The sequence below is a fragment of the Chiroxiphia lanceolata genome, chromosome 2 (genome assembly GCF_009829145.1).
Source record: "Chiroxiphia lanceolata isolate bChiLan1 chromosome 2, bChiLan1.pri, whole genome shotgun sequence".
Classification (NCBI taxonomy): domain Eukaryota; kingdom Metazoa; phylum Chordata; class Aves; order Passeriformes; family Pipridae; genus Chiroxiphia; species Chiroxiphia lanceolata.
The window spans coordinates 31,738,219-31,757,285 of NC_045638.1; the positions used below are offsets into that span (position 1 = coordinate 31,738,219).

Sequence of the window (19,067 nt, forward strand, 5' to 3'; positions counted from 1 at the left end):
GGTTGTTTTTTTCTCAAAATAAATGCTGGAAAGAACTCTAGGAAAAAAGGGAAGTGCCAAAATGTAACACTATTGCTACATTGTGATTTGAATTTTAACATTATGTGAAACAAATAACTCCTTTATATCTTGGGAAATCTGACCTTCATACCCTGGACATTATAATTCTAAAAGTTTCAAAACAACCACTCCATTCTAAATCCCAGTCTCTTTTCCCTTTGGTTAGTGCTAGCTTGGCTGTCAGTTGTTCTGAGTGAAGAAAAAGATGTCTATGAGACAGATATTTCAGGACCTTGCAGTCCTGTGATGTGCACAACTTCTGATGTTGAGGGGGTCATATGGGAATACAGCAATTGTTAGGTTGGCCCCTGAGGCCCTGACAGTGCAGAATTTTTTTCTGTCACATTCCCGTTATTCTATGATTATATTTTGAGTATACTTAGACAAAAGATCTCATTTTTTTTAATGATTTTGTATTACAGATCCTATGGAAGAAGACATTCTACAGGTTGTGAAGTATTGTACTGATCTAATAGAAGAAAAAGATTTGGAAAAGTTAGATCTGGTTGTTAAATACATGAAAAGGTAACTTCATTGCTAGTACTTGTGACATTTTAGACTGGTTTTTTAATATTTATACAGTAGATGCTTCACTGTGAGGCCACAAGCCCATTGGACATTCCACTGATGAGTGTAAATATTTTAGGCTTAAATTTTATTTAAAAACTGGGGTAGCACTTAGTAGTATTTCTTAGAGTCACAAAGTGGTTTGAGTTGGAAGGGGCCTTAGAGATTATCTAGTTCCAACCACCTGCCATGGACAAGGACACCTTCCACTAAACCAGGTTGTTCAAAGCCCCATCCAGTCTGGCCTTGAACACTTCCAGGGATGGGGCGTCCATAACTTCTCTCTGGGCAAGTCTTTTGTTTCTGGACAAAGGATGTAGTTTTCATCAACATTGTCCCTTTTTTTCATCCTGTTTTTGTTAATTTTTCATGGCACCTTAGACCTGACTTCATTCTCTTGCTGTATCCAGATCCTGTCTCACCTCATATTTATTGAATTGATTCCTGTTACATAGTTATTATGCTGTTATTACTCTTCCCATGAGTCAGGAGGCCCAAATTGCGTTTATGACTTGCTTACTAAGTGCTTACTGGTGCTTAACTGTGGAGCTCAGCTTTCTGTGTTTTAGATCTGAAAAATATATATTTTACAGAATAATCAATACCTAAAAGACTACAGCAATGTAGAAACTTCACCAGGCTTTTGTATTATGGGGAAGTCTTTAGGCCCTAGAAAATGCAAAACACACAGTGCAATGAACTGTTTTATGAATGTTGTATAGTAAATTCTTTATAAAACTCTTCAGAAAGCATCATGTCCCATTCCTGGTCCCTGTATATGGGCTCTGTACCGTTGGCAGTGTGTCTCTGCAGGGCCCTGTAATAAGTGTAGGACAAGGAATCAGGAGCTGGATGATGTGTACTTGTCCATATGATACCCATGTTACGTCCTCTAAAGCTCTAAATGTAGGAACCCTCTGCTCTCCTGCGATGTAGTGATCTAGAGGGAGATTTTGAGAGTGCAGAGCTACTTTGTTTTCCTTGGGCATTTCCTTAATGTGCTTCTAGTGGCAGCTGAGTCATAGAGGTAACTCTTAGCTCTCCATGGGCCTCCATGATTTCGTTCTGTTCTTAGCAGTAAACACTGTGTTAGTGCCCCCAAAACCTGTTATTTAATTGTGTCCATCGCTCTTGGCATTTGTTGGAAAAAGAGAAATAGCATTTCTGTCTTGGAATGAGGAAGGAAGGATGAGGGTCCAGAAGCCTGTAATTTCTGATCTCCAGTATGAAGTTGGTGGAAGGTCACCTGATCACAGGCTCACAGCACTGCCAAATGTGAGTGTTTACAACCTGCTGTGACACTGCCCACACCAGAAATTTCACCAATGGGTGGCAGAGGAGTCTGTGGCATTATGTGAGACTTGGTGTATTTAAATAGGGAGGGCTTTACCAGAATTGAATGAAAATACCATTTGCGGTGAAACGCTTTGACCTTGTGAAGACCAAAGCTGATTGTAAAAAAGACTGGTTCTGTAACAGTAATTTTCACTCTCTTCTTCCTTCAGGTTAATGCAGTCATCTGTGGAATCAGTTTGGAATATGGCATTTGACTTCATTCTTGACAATGTTCAGGTAGTTTTACAACAAACTTACGGAAGCACATTAAAAGTTATCTGAACTTGTAGTAAAGAGCTTGATGAGAGCCTGGAGCTCTCTGCTAGCTGTGCCATAAGTGCTTGTGAGGTATTTGCAAAGTGCATGATAGTAATGCCCTGAGTTTTTATAATTTCAAATTTCTTTTTAAACAACAAAGTGTTTTGTACATTTCTTTTCAGAAAGTGCCAAATTTGTCAGTATTGCATGTAAATAATTGTGTTAAAATTCTTTTATTGTAGTATAGAATCTATTTACAAAATGTTTGTTTATAAAGTTTTATGGATTTTTACAGTGAAGTGTTTACAGTTGTTTAATAAAGAACTGTATGTATATTTTTGTACTGATTCTATTTTGTGATGCTTCAGTTTGAATGTAGTGAACTCCTTTTATTGAAGCTGCAGCTTTGATTAATTTCACAAAGTTCTGCACAGAGGTACTGCCTTGACATGTGGAGGAGGCTGCTGTACGTGCACCTGGCCACGTTTTGTTTCTTCTACACTGACTTTATTACAGATTTTAAGCTGAGGGAAGAATATTAGTTCATTTTCAGTTTCATCCTTCAAAGGCTCAAAGCAGAGTGGCCCAGCCTCTCCCAAAGTACACAGTGTCTGCTGAAGCCTCTGGACACATGTGCTTCTGTTGGAGAACAAGGCACCCAAAAGCAGCACTGCGAAGGAGCAAGGGAATAGCTGACCTGGAGCATTGTTTAAGCTGCATCTGTCCACTGCCTTGCTCCTGCTCAAAAGAGAGCCACTTACAGAATACTGCAGTTCTTCCCAGCCTGTGTTTCTTTTCTGCAACATTGCAAAATAGGTTGTAGTGAGTAGCAGAAGTGAAATAAATTGCCCCAGCTCTTGTGTCCCTGGTAGGGGGTGTGTTTGCATCTCTGCAGGTTGTGTTTTGGGCAAGTCTGCTTTTGCCAGGTGTGCACCAACCTCGTACAGTTGTATTTGGCCCAGTATGTAGAAGCAAGGCTGTTCAGGTGCCTGGAAAGAATGAAGACCACTTGAGGAAAGCCTGGGTGGTAGGAAAAATCTCTTCATTTTCTGAAGAAATGACAGAACTGTGGAGAAGTATCCAACATAGTCCTCAAGGTGTGGGGGACCACCTGGGTGTAGAATCGAGAGCTGGAATGCAAACTGGAGCAGGAGCAGGATTTGCACCACTGGCTTAGTTGGAAGCATCTCCCCTAGCACAGGGCAGGAGCTCCTGCACTCAGATGAGCTACAGCTGACAGTGCAGCTGGAACAGAGGCCACGGCAGTCGCATCACTGGCTGCAGCACAGGTTACAGAGTGACAGCAGCTTTTAGCTCTGGGTTGTGCCTGTGGCTTCCTGGTAATGCACACGGGGAGAGGTACCAACCTGGCAGCCTTCTACAGCCAAGTGATGGATGAGGGAAGAACAGAATGTCATTTCCCTGGACTTTAGTAAGGCTTTTCGTAAGATCTCCTGTAACATCCTCATGGACAAGCTGATGAAGTACAGGCAGGAGAGAGAAGTGGATTGAAAACTACCTGGGCAGGCAGGCCCCACCATGGTGGTCAGGGCACAAAATCTATTCGAGGCCAGGCCCAGGTGGTGTCCATAGTCAGCACTAGGTCAGTCTTATTCATCATCTTTGTCAATGACCTGGATGGTGGGGCAGGGCACCCTCAGCACGTTTGCTGATGACACAAGATGGGCCAATATGACAGAGCAGGGGGTGCTGCTTCTGGAGACCAACGGGCTGCTGGAACCCTGGGAAGTTCAGCAAAGAGAAGGGTTCTGCTCCCAGGGAGGAGCCACCCCCAGCACTGGGGGCCAGGTGCTGGAGAACAGCTCAGCATGTAAGGCCCTGGGGTTGTCTGGGATGAAGAGTCCCTTGCACCAAAGGCAGCTGAGAGCCTCCAAGGATGCATGGGAAAGAACATCTCCAAGAAGCCAAGGGAAGAGATTGTTCCACTCTGCTCAGCACTGGCACAACACACCTGCAGTGCTGTGTCCAGTGCTGCTTCCTTAGTACAAGAGACTTGGACATACAAAGCAATCCCAACACAGGCCTCAAAGGTGCCTAAGGGAGTGGAGCTTCTTCCATAATACCAGGAGAGGCTGAGAGCTGGGACCGTTCAGCCTTGGGAAGGCTGGGGGGGATCTGATTTGCAGATACATGTCTACACTATCTAAATCAAGTTATCTAAGTTTCCATTAGTTTCTAGTTTAGGTCTTTCAGAGTCCCAACTTTAAAAGACAGTTAAGTAATGCTAAATCAGGATAGTTATACTTTCTTTCTTTGTGATCCCTGTTCCAAGCCCTTAAATGTAACAACAGTCATCTGCTTCCTTAAGTTTTTTAGTGAAGGTATTTTACATATTTTATTAAGTTCCCCAACAGGAAGCCACCAAAGTAGCACAGTCTTTTTCCCAGAGTTTTTACCTGTGGGAAGAACACCCTTCCACCTTTGAGGAAACAATCAAGAATACATCAAGACCACAGTGTTTGACATCTATGTTTTTAAGAACTTTATTAGTGTAGTTTTCATGATTGCATAGTTTGCAAAAGAAAATGTTAACAATTAAATAAATGCAGTCTTCTCCCTCTGATAATTCTGTTCACCCAGCGACGGGAATTTGCACCACACACCAACCATATTGAAAAGGTCCTTTTCAATGGCAAGTTTGAAGTCTAACAAAAAAAAAGTTCTGGTAAATTAAATTCCATTTGCAAAGGAGGTGAGTTATTAAATGTTCCTTTGTAATGGAGTCCACACAATCCCAATTATAACATTCAGATTTTTCCAACAAAAAAAGTAATCTAAGTGACAGAAGAAATCTGATCGAACTGCTTGTTGCAAGTTAAACTCTTGTACATATCTTAAATGCTAAAAATCTCGGCTGTGTGAAAGATCCTTCTTGATTTTGTTTCAGTTTGTGCTTTTGAAGAGCGCTTGTTTTGCTCCTGTCACCATGAGCTGTATGATACCCACAGCCAGCCTGCGTAGGAATACATCAAGCTGTCATCCAGCAGGGCGGTAGAGGGGAAGGTAAGGTAGGAAAATGCTGGGATTACAGGCTGACTCCTGGTCATGACAAACATCATCCAGTTCAGAGCTGGTTCAGTCCCACGGTGTCAGATGCCCCAACAGCTCTGATGCAGCATCCCCAGGCGCAGCGCCCTGGCAGGCAGCTGTTGGCAGGTGCTGACACCACTCTGAGCAGCAGCTGGAGAAGAGATGCCAGCCCTGAACTCCTCCGAGAGTTGTGCCGTGCTAAACACCTGGCCTGCCACTCCAGTGCTTCAGGAACGCTGACATCAGCACCCTGCACACACTGCAGGGGGAAGTGCAGTCAGAGGAAGAGACACCTTTGCTGGAATGCGCCTCCACCACTTTGCCAAGCAGAGAGAGGCAGGAGGGCCCCTCCTGGCCTTTCCACATCTGCCACAGCCCATGGAGTGAAACTGATTATTGAAGCAAACTGTAAAACAAATGGGCTACACTCCGTCCATCTCCTTTATTTGTGGCTCTGCATTATAATGATTACAGGTTGACTTCCATGAACTGTACAAGCAGTAAAAGGTGGGCAGCTATGCTTTACAACATTGTTTCACACAAAGCAAATACAGAGATATCCAACTGCCTAATTTTCTATTTAAAAAAATTTCTATAGGCACAAAGCAGAATGTTGGAAAAGAAAGTCAAGGGAAGAGGTATGCATAAATAAAGAAGTACTTCTTACATCAAAAATGTCCCGAGAATCACAAAGTCTGCAGAAGCTTGGTTAATCAAATACTGCAGTACTGCTCTCATCAGTAGAAAAGTGAAAGAGCTTTAGTTCTGTAATAAAAATTCAATTTATTTTATTTTGGAGAGAGGGAGGGACAAAGGGTGGAAGGAAGGTGTGAGAGAAGGAAGGGCAAACTTTAAAACAGCAGCCAGTATTAGGGCAGTAGGAGAGGTGAACAGGCACATTGGAACCATGGGAACATGTAAATTGACCACTGTCAAACCAGTGTAAATTTCTTGGTTTCTCATGGAAAACATTTTACCCACATATTTTCCTCCCAAACATATATCCAACACTGTCTTTAATATACGACTTTGTTGGTAACTTTTTTAGAACAGGAAGAGTGCATTTATTCCTGCCTCCCCGTTGCTGTAAAAAGTTATCTAGATGATTTCAAACACTTTCTTCAGTTCTACTATAAGCTGCCAGTCAGACTTCTGCATCTCATCCCTGAACCAGTCCTTCAGAGCATCGATGGACTGACGACTGATCTGTAACACACAAGACAATCCCATCAGAAACGCACATATGCGAGTGTATTAAAGGCAGTTTCAGTACATTGGAAACAATCTGAAGAAAGGGCATCAGTCTGCACAGCAGACCAGCTCGTTCTAATCCCAGGTTTGCCACTGATTAGCTGTATGACCATCCCATTCATTTCCCTTCATTTCTCATCACATCCCTTATGTGGTCTGTCTCTGCAGATGGACAGACAATTGCACCCTTATGCAGTAAAAGGCAAGAACTGGAGAGGTCTCCTGCTTCCACCAGGGCCCACAGGACCAGCACCCCCTCCCTGTCCCTATCCCAGGCCCTACTCACCCCTCATTTGTGGGCACATGCCCCCAGCATGTGTCTGGCAGGAGGTGTCTTAAAACATAGTGACTAAAGCAGTTGGGAGTGGGGAGAGCTGTGGCTTTGCATCCAACAGCAAAAAACTGAGCAAGTGATCATCTCCCCATCCCAGTCCAGTGTTCCAGAATTAGGGCAGCTATTTCTTGCATGATTCCCAACACCAGCTATGATACTCTGGGGGACTGCTGAGCACCAGCTACGGACAATGGTTTGCGAATAGCGAGTGTAGCATTTTACCCTCTTGGGTGCTGGGAGCTACAAGGTATTTCAGCTGCAGCCCCATCACTCCTTCAGGCCTCTCCAGGGACACCACTACAGACCTCAAACTAAGGCTACAGTGAACTTGGCTGAATGATGCCACACACACACTGTTCCAAGTGTCTGTCAGTCTCCAAGGGGAAGCTCCTTGCATGGTTTTTAGGCTTCATGCAACAGTTCCACTTCAAGCAAGCTGCCACTCTGTCCTAAGCCCTCTCCAAAAACAAGAGATTGCTCTTACCTTACTGACAAGGATATCTGTTGCTTCAAAATGTCGTCCATACATTTTAGGTGATTCCCCAGGAATAGGTTCTATTTTAACACATACTTCTTGGCCTTTCTTTGCAACATCCACTGGTTTATGGTTTATTTCAATGCTTGTAACTATTCCAATTTCAACGAACTGTAATGCAATGAAGCAGCTGTAGGACACATCCACAAACCCCCTGTGCACACACCCTTCCCTTAAGCTCCCATTTATACACACAGACTTGCTGCAGGAAGCACAGCACTGGTGGAGCTGCTGCCTCAGCATGGGCAAAGCAAAACATGGCACAGCAAGTGCTTCATACCGAAAAGGGCAGCAACATCAACCACCCCATAGCTCATGTGGGATATCAACTGGTTATCTCAAGGTGGTGGGAGTTGTCATTCCTGGTAGCTAAGTAGGGGGGAAGTCAACTGTGCTCGTTACTCGAGCACAGAACTGGCAGTGGGGAAGGAGGACGGCTCTCAGGCAGGTACCTTCCAGCCACACTTCCTGTGTCCAGCTGCAGGGCTCAACTCTGCTGGCAGAGAGCAATTAGGTCCTTGATCCCCAGAAGAGAGATTTGATCTACAAGTCTGAACCTCATCTCCTACCAGAAATCTGCACACTGGGGAAAGGCACGCAAAATTCCACAGTGCCTCATCTCAGGAATTACCAGGTGGATCAAACATCCCCTGGGAAGAGGTGCTTACTTACATTTTTGCTGGGTACACACATGGGAGTCCCCTGCTTCACCTGGCCGGCCTCTACAACAACACCCATCACTATTGGGTCACGAGAGTTGAAAATGAACTGAGGGAGGATTTTCAACTTGCACGGAAACACTGCTATATGCCTGGAAGATGACAAGAAAAGGCACTTGGAAGGAGAGACTGGAACAGCGTATGTAGCATTAATAGCTCTGCCTTCTCCCACAATTCTTGGGTATTTATTCTAAGAGTGTCACTTGGGGAAAAAAATCAAGCAGGAAAAAAAATCTCTTTTCCAAACTTGCTAATTCCAGTCAATAGCTGATCTTCAAGAACTACAGGGAACAATAATCAAGCATGGCTGGCATGGATTTTACTTTAACAGGCTTGGGCGCTCAACTTAGACCACGACTGAAGGAGTAGGAATTTTACAGTATTAATAACAACGCAGAAGAGCACAGGAATAGAAATACTGCTGCCTTAACCCATCACAAGGACTCAAAAAATTTCAAGATTTTTGTTTGTAAAGTGAACAAATACATTTAAATGCTGAAGTATACAAACTCGAATTGGGATCAATATGAAATGAAATACATTTTAATTTATTTTGACTGTCTTAGTTTACTGAGGATCACCCAATGACACACGATTCCAAAAATTTACTTTGGGTCCCTATAAATCCCTAAATGATTGCATATTCATGTTACTGCAGTCAGAATAAAGCCCTCTACACTGGAATTGCATAAATATAAAACAACAGAATCCAAATCTCTTCAGTTTTATTTTCTTAGTCTGCAAGGCTAACCCATCTGTCAGAAACTAGGAACAGAAGCCAAGTATAGAAAGCAAACCTTAATAAAAACACTCCATGGTACATAACAGTTCTAGCTGAATCTTGTACCTGCTGCACAGCTTTCACAGCTCCCACAGCTCCCACCCTACTATGCCTAACTCAGATATAAACAGTTAGTCTGGAGCGCTGAATTCTTGAAAATTTATAGTTCTACCCTCCCCTTCCTTCCCATCACTAAGTAATAACAAGGAAACAAGAGGTAAAATGCAGTTTCATGTATACTAAAATAAGCAACACACTTACTTGGGAAGCATCCAGAATACGACTGCTCATACTTACTTGAATTCCTCTTGTTTCTGTTTTTTGTAGTCTTGCCTATACTTTGTGAAGGCATCAAATAAATGATAAATTATTTCAGCACTAAAGATACGCACTCCTAAACTATCAGCCATTTCCTGTGCATCACGTTCAATCCTCACATCAAATGCCAGAATGACAGCATACCTGTGGGGAAGAGTGAGCCCAACAGGTTACCAGACAGAGCACAGAACCAGAGCTAAGGAGGGCACTGGGCCTTCCTGCAGCACCACCGCACATTTACCAACAGAGTAAAGCAAAGTTACTTACTGTGGGTCATGCTCCAACATAACTGATGCCTTCATAACATCTTTTTTATGGACAGGACCTATATTAATTCCTGAATACTGTTGAAGAAAGCCACATAAATCCAGTCACTAAACTTGCCAAGTCAAAAGGAAACAGTGACTAAAACACAGAACCAACAACATCAGATACAGCACAGAAGTACTTACTGGCACTTCTGACGTTTTAAGAAATTCAAGTAATGCCTCTAAAGAGCCTAAAGTAGAAGCCTGGACATAAACACCTTTCTCTTCTAATTTGATTGCATTCAGTGTTTGCTTCAGTTCATGTATTAGTTCATCCTTTAGAAGAAAAAAAAAAAAGAGAGAAAAAGGAAATTTTAGTTCTCTTGCTATTTATGCCTCAGGATACAAAATCTTCCCGTTCATGAGCTGGTGAAAGTATGTGACAGCCATACTGATAGGTTCCCAACTCAGACCTGCAGTGTAAGTCATACAGAGCCCTGTGAGACACTGTGATTGTTTCTGGCATTAGAAAAGCCTGAGCTGAACTAGACCTGAGGATTTTGCAAGAAGGTGATCATACAAAACAGAGCAAATGCCCATCTTGGGAGTCTGCAGAATGCACATTGCTCTCCCCTGTCTGCTGGCAGGGTTGAGCAAACACTCCGTGTGTGTTGATGCCTGTGGCTGCCTGAGGATTAATAGGAAAAGCTGACTCCTAAAGCCATGAGCTGGAAAGGACCCTGAACTCTCTTTAGGCCTGGGTACAAAACGGGATGCAAGAGCAGCAAGGCCATTTTGCTGCTTTCAGAGGAGTCAAAAATCACATTTTTCAGAGCCCATGCCTTTTAAACCCAAGCACTTCCACCTCTTCCTCTGGCAGATAAATGGGTGTTGCCATTTACTTGAGGCCACCACGGATCTACTCCTAGCAGTACACTTTATATACATTCTTGTACGTACCCAGCAACTAGGTCTGTGTTTGGACATCCAAAACGTTCAACCTCCCTTTAGAGGCACAAATAAGTAGACAGAAGACTAAAGTAAAACTACAGTTAAAAGTAAAAGAAACCTTGTGTGTTAGTAATTTCAAAATAATTTCCTGCTTTTGGAGAACAGTAGCATCTCACCACAATTCTGGTTTTAGGATAGCTACATCCTCTCCACAACTTTTTAAGTCACAAAAGAAATTACACGAGTCTTAAATCAGCTTTGCAATTATGACAGTTTAAAGAACTCTACTAGCAGATATGTACCTAATATAATGTAAATAGAGTATATGCATAAATTACTACAAATACAAAATCAGTAATTAACAGTCAAACTATGCCATGATACTTGTTTTCACATCTCATTCTACCAGCAGAGACACCCCAGCAAAATATCAGGGAAAAAGCTAATGGTCAAGACACTAAAGACATCTCATCGCTAAAGCCTCACATGGGCACAAGGCTACAGCACGTTACAGCAGTTTTTAAAGGAACCAAAAAAGCCAGTTACTTGTGTACTGAGCTCTCAACATTTGAATGAGTTTCATCACCACAGAACTCAAGTTACCCTCGGTGTGTTGTATTTCAACATTAGCCACCTCACCTTGAGGACTGGGACTTCATCCTCTTTATAAGCTACAAGCAGTGGCAAACCAGCCAACGTTTTTTCCAAATCTTTCCCAAGAATCTTCACACCTTGAGCAGCAACAACCTCTTTGTGCTTCTCATATTGGTTCTGAAAAAGAGATTATACACACTAGCAAAGAGTTCATGTCAATGGAGCACAGCAACACAATGCAGTGCTGAGCAGCTGAAGAAACTGCAACCCACAAGCACAGCCGAGAGCATGACACTGAAGTCCAGCACCTCCCATCTTTCATCAGTGACTGTCTCTGCTTTGCATTTGCATGTTTCTGTCTGCACGCTCCTCTCCCTTCAGATATTCCTGCAGCACTGCTAAGGGGGGCAGGGCACAGGGAAATCCTCTAAAAACAGAGAAAGGGGCCAAAGAGAAACATAGGCTAGAAAAGTGCAAGCAGCAATAGGCAGCTACTCACTAATAAACCAACAGCGAAGTGAGGGGAAGATGCCAACACCTCAACAAAAGCACTAAAGCTTAGCTGATACACAGCCCAAGTTCTTGTGCAGGAAGAGCTGTCTCACTCTCCCACTAAAGGCCTCTCATCCAGCATAGTTCCACGCTCAGTTTCCCAGGTGCTCCTCCCCAGCCAGGGGAACCTTGAAGATCTCTCCACACTCAAGGCATGGCCCCAAGGCACGACAAAACCAGTTATTTCTGAAGATCTTTAAATCGATGTTGGAAGTATTTTCTGGTTTGTTTCTTCATTTCTTTTGTTTACATGTCCAATCTTTTTCTTATAACTGCAAGGCAGCTTCCTTCCTCAGGAAGCACTTTGTTCCTGCAAGCCTCTGTTCTTTAGCCCTCCACCCCAAAATTTGGGACTTATTTCAAGGATGACAATTCTGCATAAACAAGCTGAATCAAAATGCATTCTCACTGTCTGCTTCAAAAAAACCCAACAGATACCCTGGATCTACTTGCCCAGCTCTAGGTTCCCAAATCCAGTGTTCAGCATGATGCTGATACCCTGTGCTCCATCTCCCACCAAAGGACAGAAAATCATCTGAAGATGTTGTTGATGGGAACCTGTTACGTTACGTTGCTATTCAGTTCCCAAAAAAACCCTGGAGTCTCTAGGAGTTTCACACACCAGTTTATCCTGCTTTCAAATAAAGGGAAGCAAATGGGTGGAAACGCTTTCAATTCATTCCTCAGGTAGAAGAACATTCACCAGCTTCCAACCAAGCAGAGAACAAAACCTAAGCATAAACATCCATTTCCCTTTTGTCCCTCTGTAGCCATTACCACGGTATTACTGTAAAGCTGCGCTCCAGAGCAGGAAGCCTTAGATTTATCTGCCAAGGTAACTGTCCCACCCCGCAGCCGATAAGCCGGCCAAGCGGAAAGAAGGGCTTGTCTTTCTACTTAAAGCAGGTCAAGAGGATCTTGCTTGGATTCCACCTCAGCACCAATACTGCATCCTTCAGCACCTCTGAGGCAACAGCAATCTCACAGCAGAAGGAGAACACCAATGTCAACCCAGGGCCCCGCAATTATCAGTATTACTGACAAGAGTATCTACATTTGCAGGATGGAACTAGATTAAACACCAAGGACTACAGCGGTCTGCAGGGACACTAGTTTTACACCTCTGAACCAAACCTTTAAGGCCTATCCTATTACATTCACCTAGGTTATCTGTATGGAGTTTTTTGCCTTAAACAAAATCTGTCCAGACACTTTTAAGCAGGAAAAATCAGAGCAGCTCTTTTAATCATGTTTGAATTGTATGCATGAATCTTAATATATTTATCAATTTATTTATAGCCTTTTGTTGTGTGTCACCTCCTTATTTCAGTGTCTCTCCTCAGGCTATTAAGACTAAGGCAGCAAAACTTCCAACAACTCTTAAAAATGCCAAGAGGCTACAGATTCTGCAGAAGTCCTGGTCACTCACCAACCAACCCCAGAAACTCACTTGTTCACTTTTCTCAAACCTAAGTGTATATGATTTTTGTTACTAAAAAAAAAAAAAAACAATTTTCACTAATGATGTAGCTTGAACTCAGAAGTCACCGTACCAGTACACTCCAGTTTCCATTTAAGATGGGTATCTCCCTCTCACATGTAGCCACATGCTCAAATCCCTTATTAAAGCATGCACATCCTAATCCTCACTGCAAGATAATTCCTTGATCCTTTTCTTTGCCACTATCGTAACAACACACACATACCAATAGGTACATACAAGTACATTCACAGAAAAACACCAGATGTGTGCTGTCTTTCCCTTGAAGCCACCCTTAGATACTGCTAATATAGCTGAACTCTACTACATTCTCATTTTTCATAAAGCTTGATTTATTTTTTCCTGGTTTTAAATGCCAGTACACTAAAACCAGCTGCCATACCTTAACTCGTAGCTCCTTCATAGGAGGAGGTAGCAGAAGACCTCTAATCTGAGTCACTATAGGACCTTCTACTCCAGGAACAATAATGGTGTCTCCTTCTTTCAGGCGTCCATTAATCAGAATAACATCTATGGTAGTGCCCATGCCTGGCAGAGCTTTAACCTGAATGAAAGGGGAAAAAAGTTACTCCCTATTTAAGGACTTCAGACATACAATTTTTTACCAGAAAGAAACGGGCAGGGAAGGGAGAAACTTCTGTATGAATTTCAAGGAAGAGTTGCCGGATTACCTCCATGACTTGAGCTCTCAGCTCCTGACACTCAGCCAGCCTCTTAGTCAGCATAGTTTGTGTGAGCTCCACAAGAAGAGCTATCAGGCTTCCCATGCCATCCCCTGTGTGAGCAGAGGTAGGTACAAGAGAAACAAAAGTGCGGGGATCCTTATTCTCATAAAACAAGGCAGCGTTCAAGCCCTGGAATCAGGATTAACAGTTACACACGGAAAAACATATACGTATCAGTATTAACAGAAACATTCAACCCCAGTCAAGTACCACTGCATTTTTTAAAGCCCAATGTAAAAAACAACACTGTTACTGACAGTATGCTATGGAACATGAAGCCTCAATCCACACTTGGAAGCAGTGTGGGATATTCCCAAAAAGAAAAAGAACAGGGACATAAAACTTCATCTGCTATTCATGACTCCATTGACCATGCACAGCAATTAGCTACTTTTCTCCAAACTAACACTTTTAAGGATGAAGCAGTTAAAACAGATTAATGTAATGTAATGGAGTTTGTTTCATGAGAGGTAAACACCAATGCGTCAGAGGAGATGCAACAGTTTTCTTGATATTCTAAGTTGTTTTGTGGAAGAGGGAAAAAACAAAACAAAACAAAAAACATGCACAACCCCAAAACAAACACACACACACAAACCACACCACCCACCCACCCCATTTACTATCACTTTTGTTAAGCAAAGAACTTTGAATATTCCAACCTACCTGTTTTGCAAATTCTACTATGATAGCTTTTGCACGTTCTTCAAATTCATCTTTCGTATTCTTCTTCTGCTTCTTTAAGGTGACAGCTACATCTGTGTCTGGACTTTTTTTCCAGTCATATAACCTATCAATCTTGAAAATACAGCAGTAGGTCATCTTATGCAGCTTACTAAAGGGCATCTTTATGCTTATGCAACATTATTGGTGAGAAATACTTTACCAACCAACTTAGCCTGCCATCTATCTGCTCCAGTAATCAAATTAAATCTTTTTTTTTTTTTGCTTTAGCTGCTATATTTAGCTCTGTTTGTGTATTTACCCAAAGTCAGACATCATTTTAGAATAGCAATACTACTTCAGGTTTTAAAAATTCAAGCTATAATAATCTAGGTTCATATGGAAAAGGTTTATATGCATTAATTACATCTCTTTCAGAAGAAAGAGAGTCATGTATAGCTTCACAAAACACACAAAAAAACTCCAAAATCATGAGGTGTTGGGTTTTTTCCCCCCAAAAAGAGACTGTACTAGTTTTACATAGAACTTTTAAAACTTATTATTGAATTTGGACCATTTCCTGTGTTGCTACAGAAAAGGGACCACAGTGAGTTGTTCAAAAGACATGACTGTGTACTTAAGAAATACTCCCCTAAATAAGTTTCCAAAGCAGGAGCAACTTAGTCCAAGAAACTATTACATTTGTACAAAATCAAAATTTACATCTAAGAAAACAGATTATAATCTAGTCAAATAATACAATTATAACTTGAAATGCAAGAACTTTCAGCTATTTAATCTCAGGTTCACTGTAGGCCTGTGACAGCGGTGAAACGTATTTGGGTCTTCATGTCTGAGACTGAACTCTCTACTATTCTGCCATAAGGCCTTAACACCTCTCCATCCAGTAGGTTGTTTGGGTTCTTTTAAAAAAGTAGCTGTTTTCAGAAATGAGATAATGGCCTCCTCAACCACCTTCAATCTTAATACTCCTTTCATTTTTTGAAGTATACTGCAGTTTTTACACTGCACATGAATAGTTCTGACAGTTCTCTGACAGCATGTCAGATGGCTTCCAAAGTCATTGGACACGAGTAATTTCCACATATATAATTCATCTCTAGGTTCATATGAATTATATGTAATTCATCAAGTCATCACAAACAGGCAGCATAATTTCACATGCACAGGATTTCTAAAAACAGGGCTGAAAGTAACTAGCTACTTTACCATTTAATATTGTAAAGCCCAAAACACTTTGCACCAGTGATCAATATTACTGCTCCAAGGGCTTAAAGTCAGCTTGTCTTCAAGTCAAACTAACAAGTATCAGTGGCTAAAATGAAGTGTGACTTTTCACCTTGAAGCTTGTGGTGAATTTTATCAGAAAATGTACAAAAATCCATATAAGGGAAAAAACCCCCACAACTGAAGCACAACTTCCAGAAGTGTGAATCATATACAGAAGTTACATAAGGTAAACAAAATCCATCAGTAAGAATTCCAAGAAGAACTGACTGTTCTGCAAAGCTCCTGTAAAGCCATCGTGGTATCAAGGACACAAAAATTACAAACACAGGATCCTAGAACCACCACTTCAGACTTCACACAAAAAATTCCAGTTCAAGGAAGAAAACAGACAATTGTCAAATGCCAAATACACTTTTAGCATAGAGAAAGTGTATATACACTATTAGAGTAAAAAGCTATCCTACCTTGTTGAGAGCTACTATAAAGGGGCATTTCTTTGATTTCAACAGATTTATTGATTCAATTGTCTGTGGCTCCAAACCATGCATGATGTCAACTACAAGTATAGCAATATCACAAAGTGAGCTTCCTCTATTTCTTAGATTGCTGTGGCATTAAAAGACAGGAAAAAAAAATCAGTAATGTAGCAATAGAATTTTAATAAAAACACCAAGTACAATGTCAAACTTGCACTGACAAACAAAAAATTAAAGCTGATCAAGTGGTTATTTCCCCTCAAAAATGGAAACTATATAAAAAAAAATGTTCAAATGACACTTTGCAAATTTAATAGAATTTATTAAAGTATGTGTAAGCAAAAATAAGAAACTATTATTCTCCCAACAGTTCTCATATTATTATATATTTTTATAATGTAAGACATGTTCTGATTATTTTCTGAGCTAGAATTAGGACAGTTAAAGTGAAATACAGGAGTGCAAAATCTGAACAAGACCTTGTTTTTATACAATGTTACATAAGCACTATGTATACAAGGTTATATTTTTTAAACAATATAAACAGACTATCACATCTTTGGTGCCAAACAAAACCTGGCTGGAAGATGGAAGAACTGTAAGTGGTAAGATGCCAAGGTACTGATCTGGACATTAACAAGTGTCCCACAACATGGCATTTCAGTGCTTGCAGAAGTTTATACTTAAGTCTTAATCCTTCTGTTTGGAGATTTCATCCCAGTGAGTTCAGTTATGCATGCCACCTTTTAACCTTAAAGCTGATTCAGTGGCTTGCCTGCATGCCACCGGTGTTCCCAGACAGTATCTGATCTCTGCTAAGACTCAGATGATTTGTGCAATTAGTAACTCCCAGTCTTACCAACTCAGTTACTTTAACATTGGCACTATGAACCGGAGAATAGGACAGAAGTTTTAATTTTTCATAGCAGAGTACTTAGGTCACCTGAAATCCTCACCTTTCCTTCTCCAGCTAGCTTCCTGCTTCCATCTTTCCTCTTAGTACACTAACTATTTATTTACATGCTTTTTCAGATATTCATGGCTCAACTGGCACGAAGACAGAAAATTATCAGCTATAAAAGGCCAGCAAGTAACCAGATATAAAAAGCACCTGCAAATGAAGCAAATCCACTTATTCCTCTACTTTATAGTTTGGTTTTGTTCGGCTTTTTTTCAAGTGAGGACTAACACAATGAATTAGGCAAAGACCTTGCACTTTGTTAAAAATATGTTTTAGGTGTCACTTCTGATAAGTACAACATTGTGAGAAAACATTACCTGAAAGACTCATGTCCTGGAGTGTCAATTATCAGCATGCCTGGAATTTTTATGTTCTCTCTGTCAAACTAACATTTCAAAATATTAGTTCTCTTCCAGAGATTGCACAAGAATTAAAACAAACAAAATAAGAGCTGGCAACATTACTGATAGCCTGCACTTCAAGAATCCAGACACACATATTAAGAAAGGCCAGCACTCTTCATAAACTAAATCAGCCAAAGCTCATTTCAATATTAAAGTAGCACATTCCCCTAGGTATCAAGTGGCCATAAGCTAAAACCTGTAAGACAAGGCAGTCTATAGGGTAATGAGATTTATCATCCTTGTCTTGATTATTTTCTCCTCTCCCCTCACTTTACATATTTAATACACTGAAAAAGTCTTGGAAAAAGCCATCACTACTAAGGCTTTTCAGTCAGCTGCTGCCACAAGCAAAATAGGATATAGTATCCAAAACAAGCAATACAGAACAGTTACTATTTCTGTAACACAAAAATGAATCACCCAGGTATTGGCCCAATTCCAGCACATACAGCAAATGGTAAGTTTAACAGAAAATATACTCAGTAGATTTCAAAAAGTCTCAATTTACAATCAAAATAATGACAAATAAGCAGTCTATGGACAGATATGCACTGTCCAGAACACAGTAACCAGTATTTGCATATTTTTCTGCAGAAAGGACAACGCATTAATTGAAACCAAATGTATCAACTAAAATGAAAAATGAGACAGCCTCCCCTTTGGTGGGGGAAGGATAAGAATTTAAAAAATAAAAAAAACCCCGAACCTCAAAATTAGAGATGGGGGATAAGTACACCTGTCCATGTCAGGAAATCTCACATGGTCTTAATTAGTTTACATTTCATATTTAAGAAACAGTTGTTGAAGTGCTGCAACTTACATTTTTCACCATCTTGGTTTGCTCATTAATAGCTTCAAGGGGAACATTAGTTGCACCAATCTGCTGAGTGATACCACCAGCCTCACTGTCCTGCACGTGAGTGTGGCGAAGCTGAAGACAAAAAACAGACCAGAAATACTTACATGTAGGAGACTGAAGTTCTCTGAGCACATTGTAATTACTTCTGTCTTCAACCAAAAAACCCACATGCATAAACACGACACACAGCAGTGCCTTCACACTCCACACCTTACCTTATCTAGAATTTTGGTCTTGCCCGTGTCTACGTGCCCCAGGACACAGATAACTGGTGCTCTGAGCTTTTCAGTGTTCATATTTTTGCTGTTTTCAGCTCGTCGCTTCTATATAAAAGACACGAAAATTGGTAAGCATAAACCAGAAACCACACCTCGCCTCCTGACTTGATTACATATATACAAACATGTTGCTAACTGCAGGACTTACATTTTCAAGGCAATTCAAGGTCTGTCATCCCTCTTTTGGCAAATCAAAAATTTTCAACTAACAGATAAGTTCTTGTTTGTTTGGTTTTGGTTACAGTCTAGCAGCCTAAGTTATTATATCCACTAACATGTAGCTTTGTTGATGGTGCATTCTGAAGAAGTATCTTGGGTGAAGAAACCAAAAACATCAGCAGCCACAAAAGTGTTGAACAGTTTAAACACACCTTTTAAAACTTGGAAATATCTAC

General features: G+C 41.1%; 2 protein-coding genes across 7 annotated transcripts in view; one reads left to right on the forward strand and one right to left on the reverse strand.

Annotated features, from left to right (window-relative positions):
* REV1 (REV1 DNA directed polymerase) overlaps nucleotides 1–17,313 on the forward strand; it is a 67,626-nt gene extending 50,313 nt beyond the window's left edge. For 2 of the 6 annotated variants that reach the window (XM_032680826.1, XM_032680827.1), the window contains exons 22-24: nucleotides 483–585; nucleotides 2,133–2,199; nucleotides 12,898–13,065. In XM_032680826.1, coding sequence (XP_032536717.1) covers nucleotides 483–585; nucleotides 2,133–2,199; nucleotides 12,898–13,050 — 323 coding nt within the window. In that variant the 3' untranslated portion in view covers nucleotides 13,051–13,065. Of the gene's footprint in view, nucleotides 1–482; nucleotides 586–2,132; nucleotides 2,564–5,128; nucleotides 5,690–12,897; nucleotides 13,066–17,202 lie in introns of those variants that run through there. The other 4 variants (XM_032680830.1, XM_032680831.1, XM_032680829.1 and 1 more) reach the window with 3 other exon arrangements.
* Nucleotides 4,700–19,067, reverse strand: part of EIF5B (eukaryotic translation initiation factor 5B) — a 35,809-nt gene continuing 21,441 nt past the window's right edge. Inside the window, exons 11-24 of the mRNA XM_032680832.1 lie at nucleotides 18,610–18,717; nucleotides 18,356–18,466; nucleotides 17,449–17,516; nucleotides 16,159–16,300; nucleotides 14,447–14,578; nucleotides 13,727–13,909; nucleotides 13,438–13,599; nucleotides 11,048–11,179; nucleotides 9,662–9,793; nucleotides 9,477–9,553; nucleotides 9,189–9,353; nucleotides 8,064–8,202; nucleotides 7,341–7,502; nucleotides 4,700–6,477 (exon numbers count right to left, since the gene is read on the reverse strand). Coding sequence (XP_032536723.1) covers nucleotides 6,370–6,477; nucleotides 7,341–7,502; nucleotides 8,064–8,202; nucleotides 9,189–9,353; nucleotides 9,477–9,553; nucleotides 9,662–9,793; nucleotides 11,048–11,179; nucleotides 13,438–13,599; nucleotides 13,727–13,909; nucleotides 14,447–14,578; nucleotides 16,159–16,300; nucleotides 17,449–17,516; nucleotides 18,356–18,466; nucleotides 18,610–18,717 — 1,821 coding nt within the window. The 3' untranslated portion in view covers nucleotides 4,700–6,369. The remainder of the gene's footprint in view (nucleotides 6,478–7,340; nucleotides 7,503–8,063; nucleotides 8,203–9,188; nucleotides 9,354–9,476; nucleotides 9,554–9,661; nucleotides 9,794–11,047; nucleotides 11,180–13,437; nucleotides 13,600–13,726; nucleotides 13,910–14,446; nucleotides 14,579–16,158; nucleotides 16,301–17,448; nucleotides 17,517–18,355; nucleotides 18,467–18,609; nucleotides 18,718–19,067) is intronic.